The sequence below is a fragment of the Pelodiscus sinensis genome, chromosome 8 (assembly GCF_049634645.1).
Source record: "Pelodiscus sinensis isolate JC-2024 chromosome 8, ASM4963464v1, whole genome shotgun sequence".
In the NCBI taxonomy this organism is placed as follows: domain Eukaryota; kingdom Metazoa; phylum Chordata; order Testudines; family Trionychidae; genus Pelodiscus; species Pelodiscus sinensis.
Genome location: NC_134718.1, coordinates 25,031,018 through 25,058,953, shown reverse-complemented (window position 1 = coordinate 25,058,953; position 27,936 = coordinate 25,031,018). Strand labels below are relative to the sequence as shown.

General features: G+C 46.6%; 1 protein-coding gene across 3 annotated transcripts in view; it reads left to right on the top strand.

The window, feature by feature from the left end:
* The first annotated feature begins 11,423 nt into the window (after positions 1 to 11,423).
* Positions 11,424 to 27,936, top strand: part of JMJD1C (jumonji domain containing 1C) — a 375,768-nt gene continuing 359,255 nt past the window's right edge. The window contains exon 1 of one of the 3 annotated variants that reach the window (XM_075934893.1): positions 11,424 to 11,876. In XM_075934893.1, the coding sequence (XP_075791008.1) occupies positions 11,718 to 11,876 (159 nt within the window). In that variant the 5' untranslated portion in view covers positions 11,424 to 11,717. The remainder of the gene's footprint in view (positions 11,877 to 27,936) is intronic. The other 2 variants (XM_075934894.1, XM_075934898.1) reach the window with 2 other exon arrangements.

The window sequence follows — 27,936 nt, the reverse complement described above, 5'->3', positions numbered from 1 at the left end:
CAGATTTCATATTACTCTGATGAAATCCCTATAAACAATCAAATAAACCTTTGATTGCAAAGATGGTGGTATAAACAATATCTACCTATTTTAGGTGTTCTTTTTTTGGCACACAATGTCTGCTTAGATTTTGTTTAATATGTTAATTTACTTTTCTCTTTTTAAAGTTGATTTGTTTTAAGGGTTTAGTTTTTGTGGGGTTTTTTTGGGGGGGTGGTTTGTTTTTTTATGAGTACAAGGGGCACTGAATATCATTCTTATGGTGGAAAGGCCTTTTTGAAGAGGAAGGTTTAGTGTGTTTCCTAACATAGTAAGGAACACAAATACCCAGATACAAAGAGTATCACAAAAATACAAAGTAACACAAACACATAGAGAAGGATTGGAACTTAACTTCATTTATAAGTTTAATTCTTATGCAAATGGATGAACAAGGACATCAGCTGGCTCACACATTTCCTTCCACATCCTATGACTTTTTAACCACCAACCAACTGTTCTTATCAGCGTGTTGTAACTATTTGAACCTTCTACTCACTGTGGCTATGTCTACACTCACGGCTTCTTGCGCAAGTATGGCCATTCTTGCGCAAGAATCCGCAGAGCGTCTACACTGCCTGCCCGTTCTTGCGCAAAGAAATTTACAGTACGGCATGGTAAGAGAGGGATTCTTGTGCAAGAGATACGCTCTTTTTTAACAGATGTAAGCCCTCTTGCGCAGGAGCTATTGCACAAGAGGGCAGTGTGGACGCTCGGCAGGGATTACTTGCGCAAGAAAGCCCTGTGGCTAAAATGGCCCTCGGAGCTTTCTTGTGCAAAAGAGCATCCACACTGCCATGGGAGCTCTTGCGCAAAAGCACAGGGTGCACATGGCATTGTGGACATTTTCTCGCGCAAGATTTCTTGCACAAGAACCCTTGCACAAGATGTTCTTGCGCAAGAAGCTGCGAGTGTAGACATAGCCTGTCTCTCTTTTTATTTTTTCTCTTTTCCCCCTTCTTTTTTTCTCTCTCTTTTTTCCTCTCTCCCCTCTTCCCCCCCTTCCCTTATTTATTCTGATAGCATCAGAAGCTGACTGGGAACCAATGAAGGGACAAGCATAGATTTGATGTGTTCATGGTTACCACAACCATGGAGAAGTAGTGTAATGGGGTTGAGTCACTGGCTGGACATCTCCTGCTGGTCATGCCAGGAATTAACTCTTTTTGGCTGTGTCTACACTGGCCACTTATTCCGGAAAATCAGCCGCTTTTCCGGAATAACTTGCCAGCTGTCTACACTGGCCCCTTGAATTTCCGGAAAAGCACTGACGATCTACTGTAAAATCATCAGTGCTTTTCCGGAAAAACTATGCTGCTCCCTTTTGGGCAAAAGTCCTTTTCCGGAAAACTGTTCTGGAAAAGGGCCAGTGTAGACAGCACAGATTTCTTTTCCGCAAAAATGACGATCGGGGCTTTTTTGCGGAAAAGCGCGTCTACATTGGCACGGACGCTTTTCCAGAAAAAGTGCTTTTCCAGAAAAGCATCCTGTCAATGTAGACGCGCTTTTTCCGGAAATACTTATAATGGAAAACTGTTCCGTTTTAAGCATTTCCGGAAAATCATGCCAGTGTAGATGTAGCCTTGGAGTACCCCACCTTCTGACCTGTGTCTTATCCCTCATTGCCCTGATCATCCTGTTTATTGTCTCCACCCACCAGCTCTGGACCCATATTGCTCCCTGGACTGCAGCACCCTCTGCAGGACACTCAGTTCTCCCCCCCAAAAAACTTCTGGGGAGTATCAGCAGTCCTCAATCAGTACACATGCCTGAACAGGCAACTGCAGCCCCAAAGTCTAGCCCCTTGATTCAAGGGCAAGCTGCAGTCTGTATAGGCCACACTTTTTGGTGGCAAAGACCAGATATGGTTATATTAGGGCTTGACTGTAAACAATGGATAGACCATGTGAGGTGCCCTGGATGGAAGCTAGAGGCACACCATTAAGAATAGGCATCAGTAGGTTTCTGGTATAGGGCGGTGTTTATGTGACCATCATTTATTTGTACTGGATTTGGGCTTAATGATATGCCCAGCTGACAATCAGTTGTTCATTTATTATCTGAGGTTCATTGGTGATCCCTGGGCTTTGATTGCCTAATATTTTCCATTAAAAAATTCTTCTGACAGAGCAAGTACCCCATAGTTTGCAACAAGACAAATATTGGCAAGTGAATAGTCCTGGGTTCAGGAAGATGAATTCTGATCGCTCCATAAAAATCCATTCAGATTTGGCTAAGTCATAGGGTGTCAAAAACTGCCATTTCCTGTCTGTGGTTTGTTTACCACAATTTGTTCTGGGCTTGCTGCCAGAAACCATCAGCATTCCATTCGTGTTGTGCATGTGCCAGACTGGTGTCTCCATCCAGTATGCCACACAGAATTAGTTTCCAGACGAGATAGGGGGGAAACATGCTACCACCATTTTGTCTATCAAAGCACCCTTTGGCTCATTGTTCTCTTGACTTCTTCTAGTGGCTAGTGAAAATGATTCTGACCCCTTTGTAATCTTTCCTGCTGAGCAAGGCCTCAGAGCCTGCTGAGAAGTTAAGATGGGAACATGTCTAATGCAGTGTTTCCCAATTTTATTTGCCCATGAACCCTTTTAAACTTAAGAAATTAGAGGAACCCATAATACAATGGTGCACCAGCTGGGCCTAAGGTAGCCAGGGGAAAAACGTATCAAGCCAAAAAAAACGGGATCAAAGTGCCAGGACACCCCAGAAAGACAGCTGCTTACGCACCATTACCCTAATAACAGTCTGATATATGGAGCTGAAAAAGTAGACCACGAATAAGTAAGGAAAATAATGTCAGAAGGAAGGGAGGGTAGAGGAGGCAACTTGGGGCAGGGTATCTGGCCAGGAGGGAGGGTACAAGAGGGGACTTGGGGCAGGGTGTCAGAGCAAGCTGGAAATGCAGAGTCTTGGTGGGGGGAAGGGGGGAGGGAGGGAGGGGGATTTGGGTGCAGGGTCTGGGCATGAGAGTGAACCTTACCTGGCCTGGCACCCTGCTGCAGCAGGGACAGCCTCCAGGCAGCGTACTCTTGTTCCTGGATGGGGGAAAGGGGAGCTTAGTCCCCCCACTCCCCATGAAGTGGGGATCCCAGCACAGCTGCAGCACCAGGTCAGGCTTCCCACTGGCAGGGCATGGGATGGGGAGCGATGTGCCCTGGCGGGGCACACCAGAGCCCAAGCCAAGTTCCATGCAGGTAGCAGTTTAAAAACGCCAAGATCAAGGAGTGGCTACCCGGTACCTCAAACCCAGCCACGCCTCCCTGTCCCCCTCCCATCAGCAGCAGCCACTGTAAAAGCTGCCACCTGCACACGTGGAGGAGGAGGAAGCTGTGCAGCACTGGATGTCTTATGGAACAGGGGCCATCCTGCAGGGTGGGGAGGGGGCCACACCATGCGCGGGGGTGGAGCAGCTGCAGGGGGTGGTGGAGCAGCCAAAGCTGCGCACCCCCAGAAGCCCGCCCCTGCTGGCAAAGCTCCAATGGGAGCTGTCTACGGGCTCTGCAGGGGGCAGGGAGTAGAATTTTTTCACAGAACCCTGAGTTCCACTTTGCGGTACCCCAGAGTTCCACGGAGCACCATTTGGGAAACACTGCTCTAATGAGACATCATAGTGCAGGCACTCACCCTCACAGAACCTCCAGTTGGTCACTTAGGGTATGTCTACACTTGCATGCTAGTTCAAACTAGGGATGCAAATGCAGGCATTTGAAATAGTCAATGAAGCAGGGATTGAAATATCCCGTGCATCATTAGCATGATCTCACCGGTGTGTTACTCCGAATGCCAGCTGTTTCGAAAGTGAAAGTGCGTGCCGGGATGAGTTAGTTCAAACCAAACCCCTTGGTTCGAACTAACGTTACTCCTCGACATCAACCAGGGATGTAGGCCTGTTGCCTTTGTCTGCCTTCACTGCTTCCCTGCAGCCCTAGTGCCTTTAGGCCTTGCTTCAGACCCTGCAGCTTGGAAGTGAGGTCAGGTCAGAGCTCCCCAGCTCTGCCTGCCTTTCCCCAAGACAGCTCTGTCTCAGGTACCCCCATTAGCTTCCCTAGGAACCAAGCCCCTCCTGCTTTTCAGCAAGAGTGTGTGACTTCTTCTTTCCAGGAGCCCTTACTTATATAGCCTCAGCTGGGCCCTAAGTGGCTGTATCAGCCTTAACTGCAGGTTCTACTCTCTCAGCCTTCTCCCAGGACTGGATTTTAACCTTTAAAGGGCCAGTGCAGGGCAGATGCCCTGTCACAAGACTCAAAACTCAATTCTTTAAGCTTAGCTTCTGCAAAGTTCTTATGCTTGACTCTGCTTTATATAAAATATAGTTCCTACCCATGTTATTCACTATTCCAGTAAGTCATGTCACTTTCGCTAGTGCAGGACTGGTCAAACATACAGACCTCTGAGCCAGATGAGACAATCAGAATTCCAGTAGCCAAGGAGCATCTATCAGGGCTTTAGCCCTGTAGAGAGGGGAATCTCAGGCAGCAGAGCTGGCATCCTCGCTGGGTCACTGAGCCAAGTGGCCCAGAAGGGGCAGGGCCTGAGGCAAAGGGGCAGGGCTGGAGCTAGGCCAGGGCTGGCGTGAGGTGTGTGTAGTTGGTTCCTCTGCATATGGCCCCGCACTTTACTACTGGTTCCACTGCTGTGGCGGTGGTGGCCTGGAATTCTGCTGTGGTGGTGGTGCGCCCCCATCTGTTGACAGGCCTGATCTCAGTGTTTCAGCCCCATGGGAGGCAACTGCTAGGGCTCTGGGCTTCATCCTGAGGAAGGAGGTTTACTGGGCTTCAGCACCACTTCTGCTGACACACCGAATCCCGGTAGCAATGCTCCATAGGGCTCAGAGTGAGGTCAACCTGACTCACTACAAGCAGGCAGAACAGGTAAATTGTCTAGCCCAGGCCCTGCTTCCCTGTGGGATAACAGGCCTGGGAAGAAGTCACTATGCCCATACCCTGATTCAGAGTGGGACAGCAAGCAATTCAAGTGCTCAGGCCTATGCTCAGGCTGAGCAGCAGTCAGGTCTCCTGGCACTAGTGGAGAGATAACAAGCGAAGGCATTTGGCTGAAAAAAGGGAATACTGCCACCCACAGATTGGGATGGTAGGGGGTGATGCAGGACCCCCCACTCCACAGCATCCCAGCCTAGGGCCCTAAGAGTGGCAGACTTGGCTTCCCCTGGGTCAGCAGGAATCCTGACTACAACACACTGAGTTTACTTCCATTTCCTCAGCTAGACCAGGGTTGGGTCTCCCTGAGCTACTTTCCAATTCCTCCAGTGGCCCTACCTGGCTTGGTACCAGCTTCTCGGGTCTTCAGGGAACTAAGTCTCTGGCAGGCCTTCCAGCGGCTGTGGGTGTGGGATTGCCAGTGGTCCTGACGGTCCTAGCCAGTCTTCCTCTTCCTACAGGGGCATGCCAGCCTCCCAACTTTGGAGCTCAGGAAAGGTGTCTGGCTCCCTCAGTGGCAGAGCTCAAAGGTCCAGCCCCAATGCTTCCTGGGGACCAGAGGACTGGACTTGATCACCTCTCAAGGTCCTTTCCAGTTCTAGTATTCTACAATTCTATGATTCTGCATAGAGTATAGCAGAAATGTCTTTGAAGAGATGCTTTTCCTCGGAGAACCTTGAATCTAGAGAAGAGAGGTGCAGCTGCAGCTGCAGCTGGCCTGGGGCTCCTCTGGCCTAGGGGTATGCTTGGGGCTTCTCCGGGAGGAGTTTGTGGCTCTGGCCAAGGGGAAGCAATAGGTCTCAGGGCTCTGGGCACAGAAGCAACTAGTGGAGAGGGACACAAAGAGGGCACTAGCCAAAGGGGGATATGTGACCTCTCCATCCCCCAGGACTCTTCCTTGTGCCACCCTTAGGCTGGGGCCCACAACTGTCCCCATCTGTCCTTTCCCCATCACATGATACCTGGGGTTGAAAGGGTCTTTCCTACTGTGCTGCTTCCGGCAGCATTGTTGGAGGCAACCAGGGAGAGTGCAACAGCCAGGCAGTGTGACCAGAAGAGGAAAGGCTCTGGCACTGCCAGCTCCTGCCCTTTGTTTCCTTCCCTCCCCGCCTAGCGTTTGGGATTGGGCATGTGACCCTTCCACCTCTCCCTCTCCATGCATCATACAGAGCACACAGAGCAGACTAGGGGCTAGCCTTTGAAAATGAGGGCTCCGCCTGTAGCCCATGCTGGTTGTGTGCAAGCAGGAAGTATAAAGGGAGGACCCTGCAGCTCAATTGAGGCTGGACCAGGGGAGGAGATGGATGATCTTCTAGGAAGCCAAGCCTTCTGCAGGACTCTGAGGGTACGTCTAAACTACATGGCTCCGTCGACGGAGCCATGTAGATTTGTTGTTTTGGCAAAGGGAAATGAAGCGGTGATTTAAATAATTGCCGCTTCATTTAAATTTACATGGCTGCCGCGCTGAGCCGACAAACAGCTGATCAGCTGTTTGTCCGCTCAGCGCGCTAGTCTGGACGCTCCCCTGCCGACATCAAAGCCTCATCCCACGAGGAATAACGGGGCTGCCGACAAAGGGCTTTGATGTCGGCAGGGGAGCGTCCAGACTAGCGCGCTGAGCGGACAAACAGCTGATCAGCTGTTTGTCGGCTCAGCGCGGCAGCCATGTAAATTTAAATGAAGCGGCAATTATTTAAATCGCCGCTTCATTTCCATTTGTCTATAACCCTAATCTACATGGCTCCGTCGACCAGTGCCCTACCGAGTGAAGAGACAGAGGACCCTGAGAAGTGGCTGAAGTAGCTACTGCCCAGCTGCAAGGTGGGGAGACAGAGCAAGGAAGCAATGTTAACCAAGTGGTTGAGGGCAAACTTTGGTTAGCTTGCACTGCCAGGAAGCAAGAGTGGATTTTGGTATTCCTACTGAGCAGGTGGCCCTTTGCTAGTATGCAGTGAAGTAGAGTAGATCTGGGTCCCTCATTCCATTTTGCTGCTACCCCAAACATGGAGATTAGCAATGCTTGCATTACAAGACAGAAGGCCTGTGCCTTGATTGTCAGTTGCCCTGATCAGGGGACTCCAGATTAAAAATTACATATTGCTCTGCTGTGCCTTAAGCTATGTATACACTTGCAAGTTTTGGTGACAAAAGTGCTGTCGACAGGCAAATGTCGCCAAAACTGGAAACTCCCCAAACCATTTTCTCTGGTGCCTCCTGTTGACAAATCATGGCCACATCTGCAGCTCCTTCATCGACAGAAAGAGTAAAGCACTGTGGGCATGCAACCCACAATGCTTTGTGTCACCTTTGCTTGATAAGCGCTTTGGGACAGTGCAACGTAGTTCTAGGCATGTTGGGAACATGAAAAACATCCCATCAGCTATCTCTTTTCTTCCCAGTTGTCCTTAGGTTTCCAGCTTATTTTCACATCAACTCCAGCAACCATGGCGAGAAAATGTGGATCCAGCCTTCTAGCCCTTATTGTGAGCATGCTGCAGAAGACATCACACATTGCAGCATACCTAATTATGGACCAGCTGGCAGAGGATGATGATTCATCATATTCGTATTTAGATTCAGAGGACGATGAATTGATATACCATTGGGCTATGGCAGACCTGATATACTCAGTGGATCCTTGCTTTTGGGCTCGGGAAACCAGCTCTGAGTGGTGGGACCACATTGTCATGCAATGTGTGGGATGAAGACCAGTGGCTGCAGAATTTTCAGATGCATAAAGCAACCTTCCTGAAGCTGTGTGCTGAGATGCACCTGAACTGCAGAGTTAGGACACCCAGATGAGAGCAGCTCTCTTGGTAGAGAAGTGTGTGGCCATTGTTTCGTGTAAGGTACCACTCCAGATTGCTACTATTTCAGTTGTGAATCAGTCTGGAGTGAGCAAGTCTACCCTCAGGGCAGTATTTCTGCAAATGTGCATAACAATAAATCGCATTTTGATGGATAGGACAGAGACTCTGGGAAATGTGGATGACGTAGTGGCTGGCTTGGCTGACATGGACTTTCCAAACTGTGGTGGGGTGTATCACCCAGCACTGAAAATCATGGAGTTGCCCTGGTTCAGCTGGCTGAAAGGGTCCCACCCCCACAGCCTTGCTGGGCATGCTCCCAGGGGAAGCAGAGTACAAAAGCCTCTGGAACCACTCAGTCAGGGCTGACTGCAACAGGAGGAGGATGTATGGAAGGAGCTCCAGACCCAGCAGAGCAGAGCAGAGCAGAGCAGAGCAGAGCAGAGCAGAACAGCAGCAGCAGCAGCAGTCAGGGAGGCCCTTGAAAGGGACACTACCACAGGCGGCACAACGAGAGAGCAGCAGTGTGCCAGAAATGGTAGGAAGTAGCCCAGGGCAGGGAATTGTAGCCTGGGACCTCAGCATGTTGCGGTAGGAGTTGCCGCTGAGCAGGCAGTGGATGCTCCACTGCCAACAGAGCCCTGGGCTAGGACCCAATGGAGCAGGAGGGCCCAGGTCTCCCTACCCCCCATGCTCCATAGGAAGCCAGTGCCCTGGAAGTTTGGGGGCTTACCTCTGGACTAGGCCTCTGGGCCATATTCCTCCTGAGATAGGGGACTCACTTCTGAACTAGGCCTCTGGGCTATAGTTCCCTGATAGAGGCCAAACAAGGCCTCTGGGTCCCACTGCCTCTAACTGAGGGGACCCCTCTGGGTACGAGGCCATTGAGTCACATAGTCATTAGCAGACTTGTATATGGACACGGGCCAACTGGCCAAGTGCCCCTTCCCCTCGTTGAAGGGCTAGACTCGAAGGGTAGCCCAGGATAAGACCCCTGCCCATCCATGCCCCTTGATGTGGGGCAACTGATGGCACTTGTATTCCCATTGTACCACCATTCCACCTTGTCTTAGGGTACATCAATCTTAAGGAGCTCTTCCATGGTGCTTCAGGCATTTGTTGATCACTGTGTTTCACAGACATAAGCGTGGGGTGGTCTGAAAAGCTGCATGATACACACATCTTCCGGAACAGTGGCCTGTACAGGAGATGCAGGCTAGAACTTTCTTTCCAGACAAGAAATTTGCAGTGGGGGATGTGGAAATGTCCATAGTGATGGAGCCTATCTCTTGCAGCCCTGGCTTATGAAGTATTACACGAGGCACTTGGACAGCAGTAAGGAGCGGTTCGACAACAGGCTAAGTCACTGTTGAATTATTATTGAATGTGCCTTTGGCAGATTGAAAGAGAGATGAAGGTGTTGCTATGGCAAGCTAGACCTTTCAGAGGATCATCCCCCAAGTGGTGGCTGCATGCTATTGTTTACTTAATTTGAGAGGAAGGGTGAACTGTTTTCTGGGGGTGATTGGCCCTTTCTTGTCTCTGGTCCCATCTGTGTTCTCTTTGCTCCCTCTCCATAGCTTGTCTTTGCTCTTGCTGATCTCTTTGCTGCTCTTGTGACTAGTTGACTGACCCAACAAATCTTTCACCAGATCATCACTCATCCTTGGCTTTTTTTCCCCTCACTTATCACACTTTGTCTGATGGTGCACAGAATAGCTGTGGCAAGGCCTGGTCTGCAAAAGTAACCATTAACAGTAGAGTGACTATACTTTTCATGATAAAGATTGTTACATTTCACTAATGTGCATGCCTCTGGAAAAAACTTCCCACTTTGTTGGATCATCCTGGAGGCAAGCAGATCTCTGCAGACATTTTGATCAAAGTGAGTTTTGAAAGGGGAAGAGGAGGGTTGATTATGACTCCCCAAGAAAGTACAGACTGCAGTTGTGCAGCACTTGTACAAGGAAACAATTTTTGATAATCCTACACTTGTCCACAGGCTGCAATTGCTCTTGCTGACATCCTTGCTGAAGGTTAACCAGCAAACCCAAGATGCGTTTTACTGTCCTTTATATAGCCCCCAGCTGGGCCCCCATTAGTCCAACCTGCCTCAGCTGGGTCTTTGCTTCCAGCCCTGACTTTGGGCTTGGGTTTTGCCCTTAAAGGGTCAGTGCAGGGCATGTGCCCTGTCACACTTCTGGTTGTCAATTTAGCTCAGGCTGGTATACCTTCACTGAGTAAAAACTTGTCTATTCAGAGACTTCATACACTAAAATCTGCCCAAAGGAGATATGATAAAGTTTTTTAGCCCACTGGTGGGATTTTAAAAATCTAGGTACTTCCACAATTTCAAAATCTGGCCTGTCATGAATATTGGGGAACCAGCTTATACACACAAGTAGTGACCGGAAGTGTGGCGCATACAGAGGCAAAACCATTGACAAAGGCAATTCCCTGAGGTGGATTGAAAGAAACTGAAGAAGTTTTGACACTTGACCAGACCAAAACACAGGTCAGGCAAAGATTAGATGTGTCTGGGGGGAAAAAAGAACAATTTAGAATTAAGAACTTATGTTGCCAATGCCATACAAATAGAAAGTGAAGGTGTACCAGAAACAGTGTGAGGTGGGACTTTGGAAGGTCTTAGTAACTATGAATGTTTTCAGTGCATAGCTGGCATTAAAAATATCAGTTACAAATAGCACATAGTAAACTCCGGTCAGCTGAAGAAGGGGGCTGTGCCCACTAAAGCTCATGATACCATCTACATGTTTTGTTAGTCTATAAAGTGCCCCCAGACAATTTGTTGTTTAAGTTTATCCTATACTGACTAACTCACCCTGAAGCATATAGCAGAATGACCTCCCTCTCCTCAACCTTACCAAAAGGAGATAATTAGGTGCTAAGAGTGATCAAAATAGCATTTTGAAAAGCAAATAATGTAAAGAAGCTGGAAATGACACTTGCAGTGGATGACAAGAGAAAGACAGTCCCGTTCGGACACCTTTGCGAGCCGCTAGGCTTTACACAGACATAGAAGCGGATGAGGAATTGCTTTAAAGACTGAACACAAGTAAGACGATTACAGCTCAGAGGCGGCGCCGGTGGGATACCTCACTGACTCCAGCCCGCCTGAGCGCTCACCCCAGCTGGGGAAGCGCTGCTGTGGCTCGGCACTGGGGGCATCCCAGCCCTGGGAAGCGGATGCCGCTGGGGGGAGGGAGCGGGAAGAGCCCCTGCGACCCCGCTTTGCAACCCCTTGCAGGAGGCTCAGCCCGGCTGGGGAACTGTCGCCCCCCCTCTGACCCTCCCTGACCCGGGCCGGGGCTCCCCGCGGACGCCGCCTGGCAGCGCCCCGGCTCTTACCCCCGCCCCTGACTGTGCCCTAGTGCCCCCTCCCCCCGCATGTCCCTGCAGTGCAGCCTGGCTGCCCCCGCACAGGCCCTGCCCCTTCCCCTCCGATTCACCCCACCGCCCCGCGCGCAGCGGAGAGCAGCAAGCTGCAGTCCCTAGGGAGGGCACGGCCAGGGCAGCGGCTGGTTCTGAGCATGCTCAGTTGCAGCGAAGCAGTAAAGGCTGGGGCCGGACTCTTTCCCATGCAGTAGTATTTCCCCCCACCCTCTCGCTGCTCGCTCTGTCTGGCGGAGGGAGACTGCGCGTGGTGCCGGTCTCCATGGCAGTCGGCTGTGTGGGCGGAGTGGTCGGGGCTGCAGCGCGGCTGTGAGCGAGCCGCCCCCCGCCCCCTCCCCTCTGTGTGTTTGTGTCAGGCTGGTGGCGGCGGCTGAGCTGCCCGGGGCTCCCGGCTTGGACGCGGCCAGCCGCAGAGACAGCCCCGCTCCCCGCCGGGCTCTCGGTATGGGCGACCCGTAGAGGGGCGGGCGGGTGCGGTGCCTGCGCGGCGGCGGCGGCGGCGGCCATGGCGGTGGTGGAGACGCGGCCGGAGCTGGTGGGGAAGCGGTTCTTGTGTGTCGGGGGCGGCGACGAGGAGCAGCCGGAGCGCAGGGAGAGCGGGCGCTGGAGAGCCGGTGTCATTCGCGCCGTGTCCCACCGGGATTCGCACAGCCCCGAGCTGGCGGTAAGAGACCGGCCCCAGACCCTGCCCCGAGCGCTCCTGCGCGGCCGGGGGCCCCCGGTCACCCCGCGGGGCCCTCCTCAGCGGGCGGGGGGGAGGGGGAGGTCCGAGAGGGCGCTCGGCCAGAAGGGGGAGGTGCGGGAGTCTCCTGCTCTCTGCAGGGCAGCGCTCTGCTCCTGAGGGCTGGGCAGTGGGGTGGCCTCGTCCCCCTCGCCGGGGCCCTATCGGCGTGAGGGGTAGTACGAGTGGGAGTGGTCCCAGGACACTGCTTCTGCTTGTAGACAGGGCATGGCACAGCGTGTGTCAGTCTCTCGCTAGGCACCTGAGCTGGGGTCCGGAGAGCAGCGGTAAACACGGCCTCCCTCCCCTTTTCTCTCTGTAGCGTGGGACTCTGTCAGCCTCTTCTCCCTGCTGCAGACACCGTGCTGTGTGGTGGAGAATCGGGTTGACGTGGGTCACTAATCATAGAAATTATCCTGAATGAAGCAGCAAGAAGCTGCCGTAATTGGGAGATTGAGAGTGGAGTAAAGGTTTCTTTCCCTGCTCCAGAGAGATCGGCACTCCTAAAATTAAAGGCAGATTTAGTTGTGTATTTGTTTTGCTTATGTTAGGACGACAGAGGTGGTGGCATTGATGAGACTTACTCTTTTTGCATGGAAGAGATGGCTGCTACTCTGATAATGTTAGTTCTTCAAATTTATATTTTTCTGGAAAAAGGTAAACACTTAGTTTCTTTGTGGAGAGAAAATAGCCAGCCCTTTCCTTAGATAGGGCCGTGGAACAATTTACTCAACTTGAATATTCTCGTCTTAAAAACTGTTTTTATTTAATGTTAAGTGGACAGGTTTAAAAATGGTTTTGTGACTATGAATAATAGTAAAAGATTATTTGAATTGTTTCCTTTCATTGTATGTGATGTTTTCCTAAGGGCTGTAGGAATGTTAGTGGACAGAGAGAATAAGCAAGGATATATTCTGTTGTGTTCAGACACATTCTTGCTGGGGGGAAAACACAAGGAGGATTGCCTTGGGTTAGTGTTATGAATACATAATCTGTAAAATGGAGTTTGTGTGCTGTAAAGAACTCATCTCTTATTTGTAAATTCCAGACTCTAGTAATATAAGAATCGATACTATTGCAGTTGTGCTGTTGCATATTTTATAATATTTTGAATATCTAAATGCTCACTTGGTGTTAAATGTCATGACTATAAAGCGTTTGTACATATAGAAAATCAACCAACTGCATTATGCAGTTCCCTGGTGTTGCTGATAATATATAGCAATTGAAGGTTTAAAAATTGGCATAAGTGTAATTACTTTTTTTATATGAAAAATGAGGTAAACCAAAATATCTGTTATTTTAAAGGCTATTAATTGCTTCATGTGGTGGGGGGAAGCAAGGTCTGTTAAAGTAATCTGTGCTTCCCTTTGTTCACCCCAGCAATTAAGTTTTATTTGTACAAGTTGAAGCATTTACACTGTAAACACTGGTGTCATTACCATAGGTTCTAGATTTTTTTTTTTTAGTTTACAAACTTTAATTTACAATTGTGTGTCATTTGTCCCTCTTTGTGAAATGTCTTACATTTTCAACCTTTGTGTTTTTGTCTTAGTCTTTCTGATATCAGTTGACTTTTGCATGACACTATGGAGTTTTGTCGATTTTGTTATGTAAGGAATGTGTTTTTAAAACACATTTACAAGGCAGTTTTGTAGAATATATATCTCATTATGGGAATATGCTGGGCAGCATGTGAAAAATGTACCAACTCCTACTAGTTAGTCCTGTACCAATCAGTAAACTCTAGGGACAAAACTGGCAAACAAGGGAAAGCTTTTTTTGTTTTTAAAGGTGATTTATCTTTTGTTTTATAGAGTGTCCAAAACATGCTAGGTGCTATTTGTTGTAGATATTTACAAATCCTAGCTGCACATCACAAAGCTCTTCATCTTTTAAAGTACTTACCCTCACACTGTTTTCTGGATGGGAAACTGAGGCACGGACTGAGATGACTTGTTCAAGGTTTTGCAGGAATTTTGTGGTAGAGTTGGGAACTGAGCTCACATCGCTCAGATCCCAGATAGCACGTCATCAAACTGTTTTTTTACGTGCTTTGCAGAATGAGCATGTCATCGAACTGTTCTTTTTAAGTGCTTTGCAGAATGTATAGAATATGGAAAAGTTATTTACTTGTTCCCATAACGTAAGAACTAGAGATCATCATATGAAATTAATAGGTAGAAGGTTTAACAAAAGGAAGTACTACTTCATGCAACACAGTCAACCTGTCAAATTCCTTGCCAGAGGATATTGTGAAGGCCAGGACTTTAACAGGCTTCAAAAAAGAGACAGATAAATTAATGGCGGATAGGTCCATTAATGGACCTATTAGCCAAGTGGGATAGGAATGGTGTCCCTAGCCTCTGTTTGACAGAGACTGGGAATGGGCAACAAGGGTGGGATCACTTGATGCCTTTCTGTTCCTTTCATTCCCTCTGGGGGCACCTAGCATTGGCCACTGTTAGAAGACAGGTTACTGGACTAGATGGACCTCTGGTCTGACCCAGTATGGCACTTATTATGTGTGTGAACCCAAAGCCCTGAGTGAGGAGAGAAGGAGAACAAAAGTTACAGTAACAAGACTGTAGGGTTGTTTATGTGGATTAGGCATACAGCTTTTTTTTTTCTTTACACCTGTTGTTTGTCTCATGGTATATCTACATGCTGGGCCTCACTCCCCCTTGTACAAGTAACCTGCATTGACTAAAGGAAGGTTTTCTGTCATTATTGGAACATTCTCTTTCTGAAAGCCATTATATACGTAGCCCTTTTCTGTTGTCAAAGGTATGTAGACATTGGAGATTTGGGTATCATAACTATGTTGATCAGATGGTTCTCTTTTCATTCCCTAACCGAACTAGCTATGTCAACTTATGTCTTAAATGTAGGTCGATCCTTTGACCTATCAGGTGTTTGAAATGCATGAAACCCCTCCTCAAATGTATCTGTCTTCCCTGGCTCCATTCCATACCCACCAATTTTAGGTGGTCTTCCCTATTAACTCCAGAATCTGCTGCTCATTACTAAAAAAAACCAAACCGTTTTTCATCACTGCATACAGCTTTCCAACTAGTGACAGTTAGCTTTATGAGTTTTGTTAATTTCAGACTGGCTTATCCTCTGTAGGTTATGAACCCTTCAGAAGCACTAGAGCTGTCCTGGGGCTCAAGAAGAAGCACTGCATCAATTCATTTATAATAGCTTTGCAACTGTGTGGGAAAGAGAAATTTGTAATCGCAAACTTCAGATACTGATGTCTGTGGCGAGTATGGTACAGATAAGTGGACAAATGAATTTTCAAGGCCTGATGTACTTCATGAAATGGAAATGGTTTTTTTTAATAGCCATATTCCAAAATGCTTGTATGTAGCTGAAATTTCTGTATCTCCTGATTAAGAAATTGAATTTTTTTTAAAAAAAGCCGCTTAAAGATTAAATGCAGCTTCAAAATTCTCAATGTTGAGAAACCATGAATTAATTAAATAACTTTGAATCTACAAGGAAGCAGCCAGATCTTTCCAAAGGCAGGGGCTCAGCACATATATGTCCTTGCTGAGCTCTTTCCCCTCATCTTGGAGTGGGTTTGGAAGCATAAGGAGATGATGTTCTGCAGTTCTATGAAGCAGGGAGACGTCTCAGAGATTGGAACGCTAGGAGGAGGAGTTGCTGCTGAAGACTGTGGTGTTGTTGAGAGCTTCAGTCATCCCTTTTTTTTTCACTTCCAAGGGCCAGCTGGTTTCTCTGATTGGAGACCAGTCCTTGGATGGGGAAGAGTCTGTGATAAAATCTGTCGGTGACCAGCGTGGCCTAGAGCAGGGTTGGCAGCTCCTTTTGGGGCTCTGACCAGCGATGCCATTTAATGGGGGGAGGAAGGAGAGAGATGTGTAGCAGGAGTTTGAGGTTTGCTTAGGGTTTTGCATTTCTTAGACTGATTTTTGTATTTCACTTTCAATTTTGGGTGCATTTTTTTTTATTATTATTAGTGCTCCATTCCATGTACTCCCAAATCACCTGATAGTGCCTCATCTTTAAATTGCCTGGTAGCACCTCTTCCCTTCACTCACACTCTGTTCTGTATTTCAGCAAGCTGTCCTCTGTTTTTTACTCTGGTCCTATACTTCTGGGGATGTAGTGTTAACAGATTTGGCCACTCCACCTGATGAGTCTAGCGTTGGGTGACAGGTAGGGAAAGAAGGCCCCCGACCTGTAAAGAAAGGGAGAGGGGGCATGCGGAGGAGATTTCTTGCAGGGGCTCTTTGTTCTGTGACCCGTCCCCTTCAAGCACTTCCTTCCCTGCTAACCTGGGGTTGGTGCTTTTGGGTGAAGGCATGTGACTCTTAGTACTGTTGTCAAGGTGTGGCTGTGTGAAGCAGCCGTGGAATTGAGTTGGCGCACCAGTTGGAGCCCAACCTTGGTTCTCTGGTTAGATTCCTAGGATGGAGGAATCACTGCTCTTCAGTGATGCCTGTAGCTTCAGACCTGTCTTCCAAAGTTCTGGGAAGCAGGAGAGACCAATCATCAGCTGGGACTATGGCAAAGGAGTGTGGCCTGGCACCCCAACTCAACTCCCCATTGAGCATTAGTGTGAGTAAAAGACTTGAGTAAAAGATAAACACATTGAATTGACTTGTTCCCATTATTTTATGGAATTTTTTCCCTCCATTTTCCCTTTCTGGCTACAGTGCTTACTGTACCACTGGAATGGAGGATGACTAAACCATTTGGCAGTGGTTGTTATACTTCTGGCATCAGTCACTTTGAAAATGAGTGTGTTGTCTCTGCCATGCACACCTCATCCTTTTGCCCAAGATTGGGAACCCCTAGCTTTTCCTAAACATACTCTGTAGTTCATCTTGTAATCGGCACTAAACAGTCTGGATAATCTAGTATACATACATATAACCTTAATCTAAAAGTACTCTTCTAATTTCAGCCGTTAATTTTAACACATTTTTAAGGGTATGCTGAACTTTAAGCAGCGGGCAACTTTTTTTTTTTTAGTGAGTACCACAAATCAGTACTGTAATAAATCGCCTCACCTTCCATCTGTGAATTTGGAATAATCCTGTGTTAAGAGCAGCATTTGCTAACATGAGGAAAAAAGGGAAAGATTTACTTTGTTTTAATGTTTTGCATCTAGTGCTGGTCTGTGAGAGGCTCTTTCAATGGCCTGTTTTTCTGATAGTAATGGCTGCTATTCGAGACAGCTAGGAAGGTTCTTCATCATTTCCAAGAGCTTTTAAATGCCTCCTGGTTGCTGTTGGTAGTGATGATTTTGGAAACATGCAGAAGCAGCCACTAGGAAAGAAGTGAAGTCAACACCATATGGTTTTTGCTGACCAGTAGCAATTGGTTTTCAGGCCGCTGTTTCAGAAAACTAGTTAAATCAGTATTTACCAGGAATGAACAAGTGATGTTGGAGAGTAAATCTGAGAACCTGGGATAATATTATTGTAAAAAGAAAGAATATGAAGGCGCACCGTCAATTTGACATCTAGTCAAACTAAAACAATCAAGTTAAAAGTAGTTTTGGTTACAACATTTGCCTCTAATTTCTGCCAGTTTGTGTCTTTGCAATCTCATTTTCCTGTTAGAAAAATATTTTTCTCTACACACGCACACACGAGACATTAGGAAGTAGGTTTTAAATGTTGAGGGTGCCTCTTTGAAAAGTTCATGTGAGTTTGTTTTTTTTTATTAAAAAGCAATTTATAAATTATAATGAATTTATAGTGAAATCTGGTTGGTTTTTTTCTAAATTTCTAAAGCTGTGCATTTGGTACATCAATATTTTTTATACCATTTCTATATGGCAATGTTAGACAACAGTGAAATCCAGAATCAAGTAACTTCAGTTTCTTGGGAATAGTGTTTTAATAAAAGCAGATGTGGTAACTTTCTGTATATATCAAGGCAACACATAAGCCAAAAAATTAAAGGAAAATCTTCTTCTTCTTTTTTTTTTGTGCAGACATGGAGAGTACGTCCAAAGAATTGTAAAAACACTGCTTAAGCGTATAAAGGTTTTTTCCTTGAATTTATTTATTATTTACAGAATAATAAACTGCTCCTTATGAACAGTAACAATTCCGATGGAACTAATAACATGAATTTTTATGTTTCTTATGTCTGATGGTATGTGAATAGAGAAATTGTGCCGAAATTAATATTTTTCTATTTTAAGAGACTGCAGGTTTTCATCTATTTAACAGAATAGAAATGTACAAACTTTTGTTGTATAAAATGTAAGCCTGATTAGAGCACAGAGTTACAGAAATTTAAAAATAAAGGCATCTTATAGAAATGCTTCTCATGCTGAATTTATTTTTTGTTATTAAGATGTGGCAAAGCATGGCAACGTGGTATACAAAACTATATTTTCCCAGATCTGGTCTACACTTAAAACTTGGGTTGAAAAACCTATTTTTTTCAGGAGTGTGAAAAATCCACAGCTCTGAGCAACATAGCTAAGTGGACCTAAATTCCCTGTGTAGACACAGGTTGATGGAAGAAAGCTTCCATCAACATAGCTACTATTTGTTTGGGGAAAGCCGTGTTCCTATGTCAAAGTCAAAACTCCTTCCATTGGTATAGGCTACAACTACACTACAAAGTTATGCTGGAAAGACTACAGCCGTCCAGCCATGCCCATATAGGCCCCTCGGATTCTCCTGTACCTTTAAATTATGCACTCTTCCCTCTTGTTCAGTTTTCCTGATGGATAACTTTGCTGTAGTTTAAAGCTCAAAAGCATAATTCTGAGAGACTTTTTTTTGCCATTTGTCAAATCAGTACCTGTTATGCATGGTAAAACAATATCAAATTGCTTGATGGTTGCCAATATAATTGGGTAAGATTGTGGTTACAAAAAGTCCTTTGTGCTTTTCAGAACTGAAGCCTCAGTTGTGTTTAATATTGGTCTGATTATGGATGCATAAGAACAGCCATACTGGGTCAGATGAAAGGTCCATCTAGCCCAATATCCTGTCTTCTGACAGTGGCCAATGCCAGGTGCTTTAGAGGGAATGAACAGAACAGGTAATCATCAAGTGATCCCTCCCTTTGTCCCCCATTCTCAGCTTCTGATGGAAGCTAGGGATACCATTGCTGCCCATCCTGGCTAATAAGCATTGATGCACCTATCCTCCATGAATGTATCTAGTTCTTTTTCGAACCCCATTGAAGTCCTGGTCTTCACAGCATCCTCTGGCAAGGAATTCCAGAGGTTGACTCTGCTGCGTGAAGGAAAACTTCCTTTTGTTTGTTTTTGAACCTGCTACCTATTCATTTCGTATGGGGACCCTTAATTTTTATGTTATGGGAACAAGTTAATAAATAACTATTCCTTGTTCACTTTTTCCAACCGGTCATGTTTTTATAGACCTATACCAACCCTCCCCCCCTTCCCAAAAGTTTCTTCAGTTCCTAATAAGTCTGAACCCCTCCTCCCTGTACCATTGTCTCATCCATGCATTGAGACCCTGTAGTTCTGCCTGTCTACCTCGCCATATGCGTGGAAGTGGAAACGTTTTAGAGAACGCTACCATTGAGGACCTGGATTTCAATCTCTTTCCTAGCTGCCCAAATTTGGCATCCAAGACCTCTCTCCTTTCCTTCTGCATATCATTGATACCTACAAATACCATGACCACCAGTTCTTCCCCAGCGCTATATATACATCTATCTAGGTGTCTTGAAAGATCCACAACCTTCACACCAGGCAGACAAGTCACCAAATGGTTCTGCTGGTCATCACAAACCCAGCTGTATGTTTCCATTTAATCAAATCCTCTATTACTAACACCTGTCTTTTCCTAATACCTGGAGATTCCTCCCACGGGAAGGTATCCTCAATGTGAGGATGCTACAATCTTATCTAGAAGGAGGGTCCTAACTGTGGGATAATTTTTCTCTGATCCACTTGAATGGGTCCCTTACCTGAGCCTTTCACCTTCTTCAACAGAACAGGGGCTGTTTGACTGGGGTGGGACTCTTTTCTGTGTCCCAGAAAGTTTCATCTAGGGATGGTGAGTGAATAGTTACTTCCCTGCCCCTACGGAGGAAGGGGGCGGGAACAGGAGCTAGTGCTGGAGGGGAGCTGGCTTAAAAGCTCATGAAAGCCCATGTTACTATCGATCTATCGTTAGTCTCTAAAGTGTTACAGGACCCTTCTTGGGTTTTTTAAATTTTCTAAGTTGATAGTATTGTAAATCAATTCCAGTTCAGCTGTCTTCCTCTAATCAGATGATATTCTTTCATTGAAGAGGGCTACTTTGAATGTCCAGGAAGATTAAAATATTCCCCTACAGGTTTGTGAGTTACCATTCCCAATGTCTGATGTGTGTCCACTTATCCTGTGATGCAGAGATTTTTCTGGTTTGACCAATATGCATGGCATAGGGGCTGTTGTAGACTAACATAGCTACCCCTCTAAGACTTTTTTGCACTAGGGTATGTCTCTGGATGTGATGGTGGGGATGTGAGGAAGGATGCATTTTTCTGTATTAACCGTAGCTGGTTAGTGTCTAAAGACGTATGGTGTGTTGCAACCCTGCGCTGTAGCTATGAGGGTTAACCTCTGCCTAACAAGAGGAGACCCTACCCCCACAGCCCTGATGGGCATGCTCCAGCTGGAGGCCAGCTATAAAGTCCTGTGGAGCAATTCAGTCTGGGCTGACTGCTGATGAGCAAGGAGGTGCTGCAGGAGTTTTTAAAGGGAAAGTCCAGGTGCACCTGGATGCTGTCGCCATTCAACAGGGATCTGTGGCAGAAGCCCCTGTGCTGGAGGAAAGAGCCTCAGAAGATGACACAGGAAAACTGGTAGGAAATAGATCAGGATGGGGGGTTGTAATGTGGATGCTTGGCGTGTTTCAGTAGTGATTCCCTGGTGAGCTAGCGCAAGTCCACTCTACTACTGACAAGGTCCTAGGCTAGAACCTGGAAGAGAGGGCTGGCTTGGGTACCCTTACCCCAGGGCTGGGCAAAATATGGCCCTGGGCCTGATCCGGCCCATCAAGCCACTGGATCTGGCCCACGGATCACCTCAGGCATGCAGCTGTGTGGTTTAAAGCTTAGTCCGTGCGTCTCTCTGCTCTGCATAGAGGGGTAGGCTTCGTGCACTCTCCCTGCCCCAACCCAATCCTCAGCTCCTAGTTGCCAGAAACAACCGACCAATAGGAACTGACCCCAGCCAATCTCTGAGCTCCTATTAGCTGCAAACAACCAATCAATAAGAGTTGAGAGATAGGCTTGGAGGATGGGAGCAGTGTAAGTCTCTTCCCCTTCTCAGAGCTGAAAGCCACCTGTGATTTTGCAGCTTGCAGTTTTAAGTGATTTGGGGTTGCAGCAGGCAAGGGAGTCCAGCCTGCCATGAGGGAGCTGCAGGGCTGCTGGCTTGGGTAAGCATCTCCCAGCCATAGCCTGCCTCTCGTGCACCCCAACTCCCTCCCCCAGGTCACCATCCAAACCCTCCGCATCTCCTGCACCCGGTCACAACTCCTTTCCAGAACCTGTACCGCCTCCTACACTCCTCACACAGGCCAGAATCTTCTCCTGAACCCACGTTTTTTCCCAGACCCTGCACCCCATTCTCCTGCCCTAAGTCACCACCTACACTTCCTGTAGTCTGCACACCCTTTCCCCCTTTTCTCCCAGGTCACAGCTCCCTCCCAGACTTTGCACCTCCTCCTAGTGCCCCTCTCCCAGGCAAAAATCCTCTCCTGCACCCATACCCCCTCCCTGACCCTACACCCCTATCCCTTGATCAAGGTCACAACCCCTTTCTTTGCCCAAACTTTCTCTCAGACCTCACACCATCTCCTGTAACCTAGTCCCTTACCTCGTGTGCCCTTCCGTGCCCAACCTCCATCTTAGACCCTGCACATCTTCCACAGAAAAGTGCAGCCTCTGACCTCTTTCCAAAATCTTGGAGTGTCCCCTCACCAGAAATTATTGCCCACCCCTGCCTTATGCCATCCTTACCAACTTCCTGAGGGGCTCTACCCTCCCTGTTGTTGACTCTGGCTGCTAAGCCACGCTGCCCTGCGGGAGAAGGGAGGTGATACTGACTCTGGCCACTAGGTTGCATGTAGGGTTAAGCACTATTTGAGGGGCCTCTGAGGCTCACCATGCACCTTTGAGGGGAGCAGGTGGTGGGGGGGAAAAGGGGAGCTCACCCTGTGACATATGGAAAAATGTGCAGAAGATGACTGTTCTTCTTGCTCTTGTTGTCGTGCCCCAAGGTATTTTCATGATTGACCAGGGTTTGTGTAGCTTTCCACTACCATAGGTTACTGTCCCAAAAGAATGAAGTTAACAAGATTCTTATGCTTTTTTCAAAAGTCACTAGATGCCAACTGAACAGCGTAACAACAACAAAAAGAAAAATTAGTTCAAGCATAAAAGGGAAGGAGTGTCAAATTGAGAGATACAAGAGGAGGGAATGCAGTAGTAGTCCTGTAAACTCTGCTCCAAAATAGCTGTCAAAATGCGATGCTGCTCTTAAAAGATTTTGCATATGTTCATAATCTCTGCTCTTTAGGCTGGGATCCTTGGGCTTGGCTCTCCCTCAGTGGGGATCAGATGCCCTGCTGTGTTGGGTGGTTGTTCCTACTTGACTGGGAGGGGAAAAATTAGGAGGCATACCTGGGAGGTCGACAAATGCCTTTGTCGACCCCCGCGCGTCCAGACTACCGCGCTGAGCCGACAAACAGCTGATCGGCTCAGCGTGGCAGCCATGTAAATTTAAATTAAGGGGCGATTACTTAAATCGCTGCTTCATTTTCCTATGCCTGGTAGTCTAATCTGCATGCCTTTGTCGCCAGAGGCATGTAGTCTAGACGTACCCCTAGTGGTGGCACTCTCCAATGTTCACCTGTCATGGCAACAAAGATAATCTATTCTGCATTCTGTTTGACTTTTGTCAGTACTTGTGTGATACAATTAAATTAGTGACATCTATCCTTATAGAATTTCCATAATTTTCTTTAAAAGGGAAGGAAGACATTGTTGGCAAATGAGTGCAAATACATAGTGATGTGTAGTACTGTAGTTGAAAGGACGTGTTTCTATAGAGAATAGTTATGAAGACTGCACGATGGGGGAAATTTGGTAATTAAGCTCCAACCCCTTATGGTGTTAGTATGCAGTGCTACTTACTGTGATTGAGTATCTCTTTTTTTTTTTTCTTTCTTGCGTACCCTGATGAATGATGAAATTGTCAACAGTGTTGACATTTAAAATTACCACAATTTAGGGTTCAGCATAAATCGGTTATTAGGATGTCTGAAAACTCAGATGGGCATTATCAAACTAGTTCCATTTGGTTTGATTTATTGGAAGTTTTTAGGTGGCATATTTTTGCTGCCATAATGGAAATAGACTGTAAACAATGACAGATTCTGATGCTCAGTATTTTAGTAGGGATGGAAAAGGATCAGTTTTTTGAGCCATTGTCATCTGACCTCATCCAGCACTTGAACACAGTGTGTGGTGAGGGTAGCAGTGAGGAGAAAGGAGTAGGAAGTGGCAGTAATAGGAAGATGAACAAAGATTGCTTTGAAACAACTCTCTTCAACCTTATTCCTGTGGTTGAAGGTTTTCTACCCATCTATTGTTGATAGTGTCTTTTGCTGGATAAATACTTGTTTGTTACAACTTCATCTTCTTTTAAAAGTTCTCTGTGTAATGCTGTGTATGTTAGATCTTTTAAAGATTGTGTGTGTTTGTGTAGTGTGCTTTACAGATTTGTCAGACTGTCTTACAGAAATGAGATTCTCAGTAGTCATTTGAAATCAATCAGCTGCACAGTTAAGCCTAGCTCTGCCTAGACAACTTTCTGTGCTTTTGTTGGCAGAGTATGCTGCAGCTGATGGTATTTAAATATATCCCCAAAGTCCTGTTATGTAGAGGATTCACTGGACTAGAGGAAAGATATTTATATACGCACTGTTTCATTTGAGTAATACAAGCCAGGGTTGCACAACATAAAAATGTAATAGTATGGTCTGGAGTAATAAGAGATGACAAGATTGGAAAACACCCATTTATACACCCACAAAATGTAGGGTTAACGCCCGAGAAGATATGGAAAGACTAACGGGTGGAGATGTGTACATTAAGACTGGCGGTCCTTTTCACCAGCACATAGTGGAGATTGATGTGGGGACGTACGTGTTTATCATTTTCCCAAAGGAGGGCTCAGTTCCCAAAAGTTGGGGAAATACTGTTACAAAGTGACCAAGAAGTTGACTTCTCTCAATCCTTCTTTCCCTGTCTGCCAAAAACTACCACTACCTCTTAAATTAAAGCAATTGTTGGGGATATCGATACAAAATGTTTCCTCCAGCACTGCAACAGTAAGTAAAGCCTATAGTGGTAAGAAGCTACCTTTTTTCTTGGTCATCTTGCAGCAGCCACTGCTCCTTTATCTGTAGCTATTCAAAAACCTCGGCACTGGTATTCTGTTTGTCTTCATTTATTGGTTTTGAATAGTCGAAGACTGAACTGTCAGGGAGAAGAGTAAATGCTATTTAAAATGGAAGCATAATAGCAATACTTCAGAGTATAAGAAGGGTTTAGTCTTGGAAGCTCAGTCTGGGAAAGGAAGGAGCTCTGTAGGGTAAATACATAATTAAGAACTACAGAATTGCTTTGTATTTCATAGTTTGCAAGGGTGAACAGTTGTAAATACTACATAATTTGCTTTGGCTTTGATATATTACTTACATTGGGCTCATAATTAGCATCTTGGCACAAATAAAATGGGATGTGCCATGTGCAGTGGAGAGCTATTGATTTCATTTAATGTACTTGTATAGTCTTTTTAATTTTTTTTCTCTATCAAGTTCAGAGACTAGTGTTTTTTACATTGAATGGGTGTTCCAGTATCTGGGAAAAAAATTTCTAGCCCTCAGACTTAGAGGAGGTGAGTTAGAAGGGAAGACACCTAAATGTCAACTAACACTGCTCACATACATATTGTCACTGTGCTCTCTTGCTACACATGTTCTCCCTTCTGCCAGCTAAATCTCTAGTCCTGCATATGTGTTCTATAGTCATGTTTGCCTGCATCTTAGCTGAAGCTTTCTGCTAAAATGATGATCAGCGAAATAGTAGTGTTGTCGTTGACTTGGACATTTTAAAAAGGTTTCAGTCTTAATGACCCCATTTAAATGAATGAGGTCATTAATGAAAAGTTAAGACACTTAATAGTGTCTTGCTTATATTCTCTCCCCATCACCTGCAGTAAATCTTGTACTACCAGAGTTAGTGGCTTTAACTGTGTGTCTCAGTAGGGGTAACATTCTTCAAAATCCTACTAGGAATGTTGTTGCCAACAGGATTTCTTTTGCTGATTCAGGTTTTTTTTATTACTAATCTGATAAATGCATTTGTGTCCATTGCTATTGATAGAGCATTTCTGAGTTGGACTAGTGGGAAACGGATTTAATCAAACACGTCTTATTTGTAGCTATTGTGAAACTTACTGGAGTTCTTCTAGTGTTTCTGTCTCCACCTTAGGAAATTCTTGTGATATGAGGGGGGGATGTTACATAAAAACATAAGAATGGCCATACCGGGTCAAACCCAAGATCCATCTAGCCCAGTAGCCTGTCTGCCGACAGTGGCCAATGCCAGATGCCCCAGAGAGGGTGGACCGAAGACAGTGATCAAGCGATTTGTCTCCTGCCATCGCTCTCTAGCCTCTGACAAACAGAGGCCAAGGATACCATTTCTATCCCCTGGCTAATAGCTTTTTATGGACCTAACCTCCATGAAATTATCTAGCTTCTCTTTAAACTCTGTTATAGTTCTAGCTTTCGCAGCCTCCTCTGGCAAGGAGTTCCATAGGTTGACTACATGCAGTGTGAAGAAGAACTTCCTTTTATTAGTTTAAACCTGCTACCCACTAATTTCATTTCATGTCCTCTAGTTCTTCTATTTAGGGAACTAATAAATAACTTTTGTTTATTCACCCTCTCCACACCACTGTTTAAAATCGAATGTCTTTAAAATCAGTTTAATATTATTGGGGGCTAGGAATGCTAAGATGTACTAGTCATAAGTGTGGTTATTTCATGGAGTTGCTTCAGGGACAGAGTTAAGATTGTTTGGGTGATTTAACTATGCAATTCCATGCCTGAATGTCAGTTAAAGTAAAACCTAAGCAATTCGAATGTGAATTTCCTGGCTTTATAATGCATATTTTTTAGGATAAAATACATTACAAAGTGGTTACTCTAGGTCAGTGATAATCAACCAGTAGATCGGGATCTACTGGTAGATCTTGGAATCTCTGACAGGTGATCCTGACTGGTTTGGCCAAGAGGCTACCAAGTGCTGGCACTTCAGCTGCCCTTCCCCCTTCCCGCCGCACATCTCCTGCATTTTGCCTTTGAGCTGTCTCGTTCCACCCATGGGAGTCTTCTGCTTGCTGGGAAGGGCAGGGGAAGGAGAGGAGGGGTTGCTGATGTCAAGGTGCCCCCTTCCACTCTGTATTGTATCTCTACAGAACAGAATGAGGAGCGCAACAGGACTTGGGAGGGAGTTTGCTGGCTGCCTTTTTGAGCAGTGCAGGGCCAGGGCAGGGGTGAGCCTGCCTTAGCCCCACTAAACCACAACCCAGCAGCCTGCACCCCAACCTGCTGCCCCGTCTGGTAAAAGTGAGGAAGGATGGGGGTGGGGAGGGTGGAGCGAGCAGGAGGTTGGGCCTCAAAAGGGGCACAAAGGAGGCAGGGCAAGGATATTTGGGTTTGAGGTAGATCTTGGATTGCGCTTAAATTTAAAAAGTGATCTCATGCTTAAAAAGGTTGGAGACCACTGCTCTAGATTAATGGTATGTATTGTCAACCCTCACGCTATCTTAATGTAGCTTTTGTTATCCTGGTGACAAATGTACTTGAGATTCTCAGCTTTCATTTAAATAAAAATAAGGTTTTAGATCCCTATAATTGCAGCAAAGAACTTCAAAAATGTAACATTGACTTCAGAGTTTGCAGGAAGTCTGATGCAGAAAAACTCTCAATTACTTCATTCATTGCTTTTTTTTCTGATAGTACTGCCTGGTACGCAGTACTGGCACCTCCAGTCAGAGCCTACCTGAAAAGAATGGAGAGTACCAGCACCTCTGTAATGAAAATGGCTGACATTTGGCTGGGTCTTAAAGAGTACTGGTGCTTTTTTTTTTTTTTTTTTAAACAAAAAAAGCACTAACTTCATTCATCTTAATCAAGGCTGTGTGGATTTCTTGATTGCATGGCTCTGTTGTCCAGATTTCCTTGTCTGGTAACATATGTGGTCCGGCAGTCCCCATGGGTCAGAGGTGGGCAAAAGGGCCTCTGCGGGTCGGGTCTGGCCTGCCAAGCAGGTTGATCTGACCTGCGGAGGTCCTCCTGCTCCCCCACCCCGAAGACAGTTGGAGCCTGGGGGCAGGGGAGCGCACAAAACTTCCTCCTGCCCTGCGAGGAGCACGCTGTACTTCAGTGCTTCGTGCTCTTCTCAGGGTGGGAGGAGCCGTCATGCGCTTCCCCCAAGCTCTGATTGGCCTGGGGGCGGGAGGAGCATGCGAAGTTTTCTTGGCCCTTCCCTTCCTCCCCCCCCCCCCCGTGAGGAATGCACGGCACTTCAAAGTGCTGTACGCTCATGTGGGGCTTTGTGCAGCTTCCCTGCCCCAGGCCCTGATTGGCCTGGGGGCGGAGGGAGTGCCGGAAGCCTCCTCTCAGCTTACCCCTGCCTTGCTAGGAGCATGTGGCAGTGCGTGGCATAGATGCCTAGTGGGAAGGGGGGGCAAAGGGGCTCCCCCACTGCCAGACCAATCATGGTCTGTGGGTGGGGTAGCCCAGAAGCATACTGGCCCCACCCCTTCTGGGCAACCTGGGGTCATTTCAAAACTTTAAGTGGCCCCTGGCCAAAAATTATTGCCCACCCCTGTCATGGGAGCTCCCAGGCTGAAGAACTCATGGGGAAAAGCTAGGGCCCTGCACTCCAACTCCTGCACTGC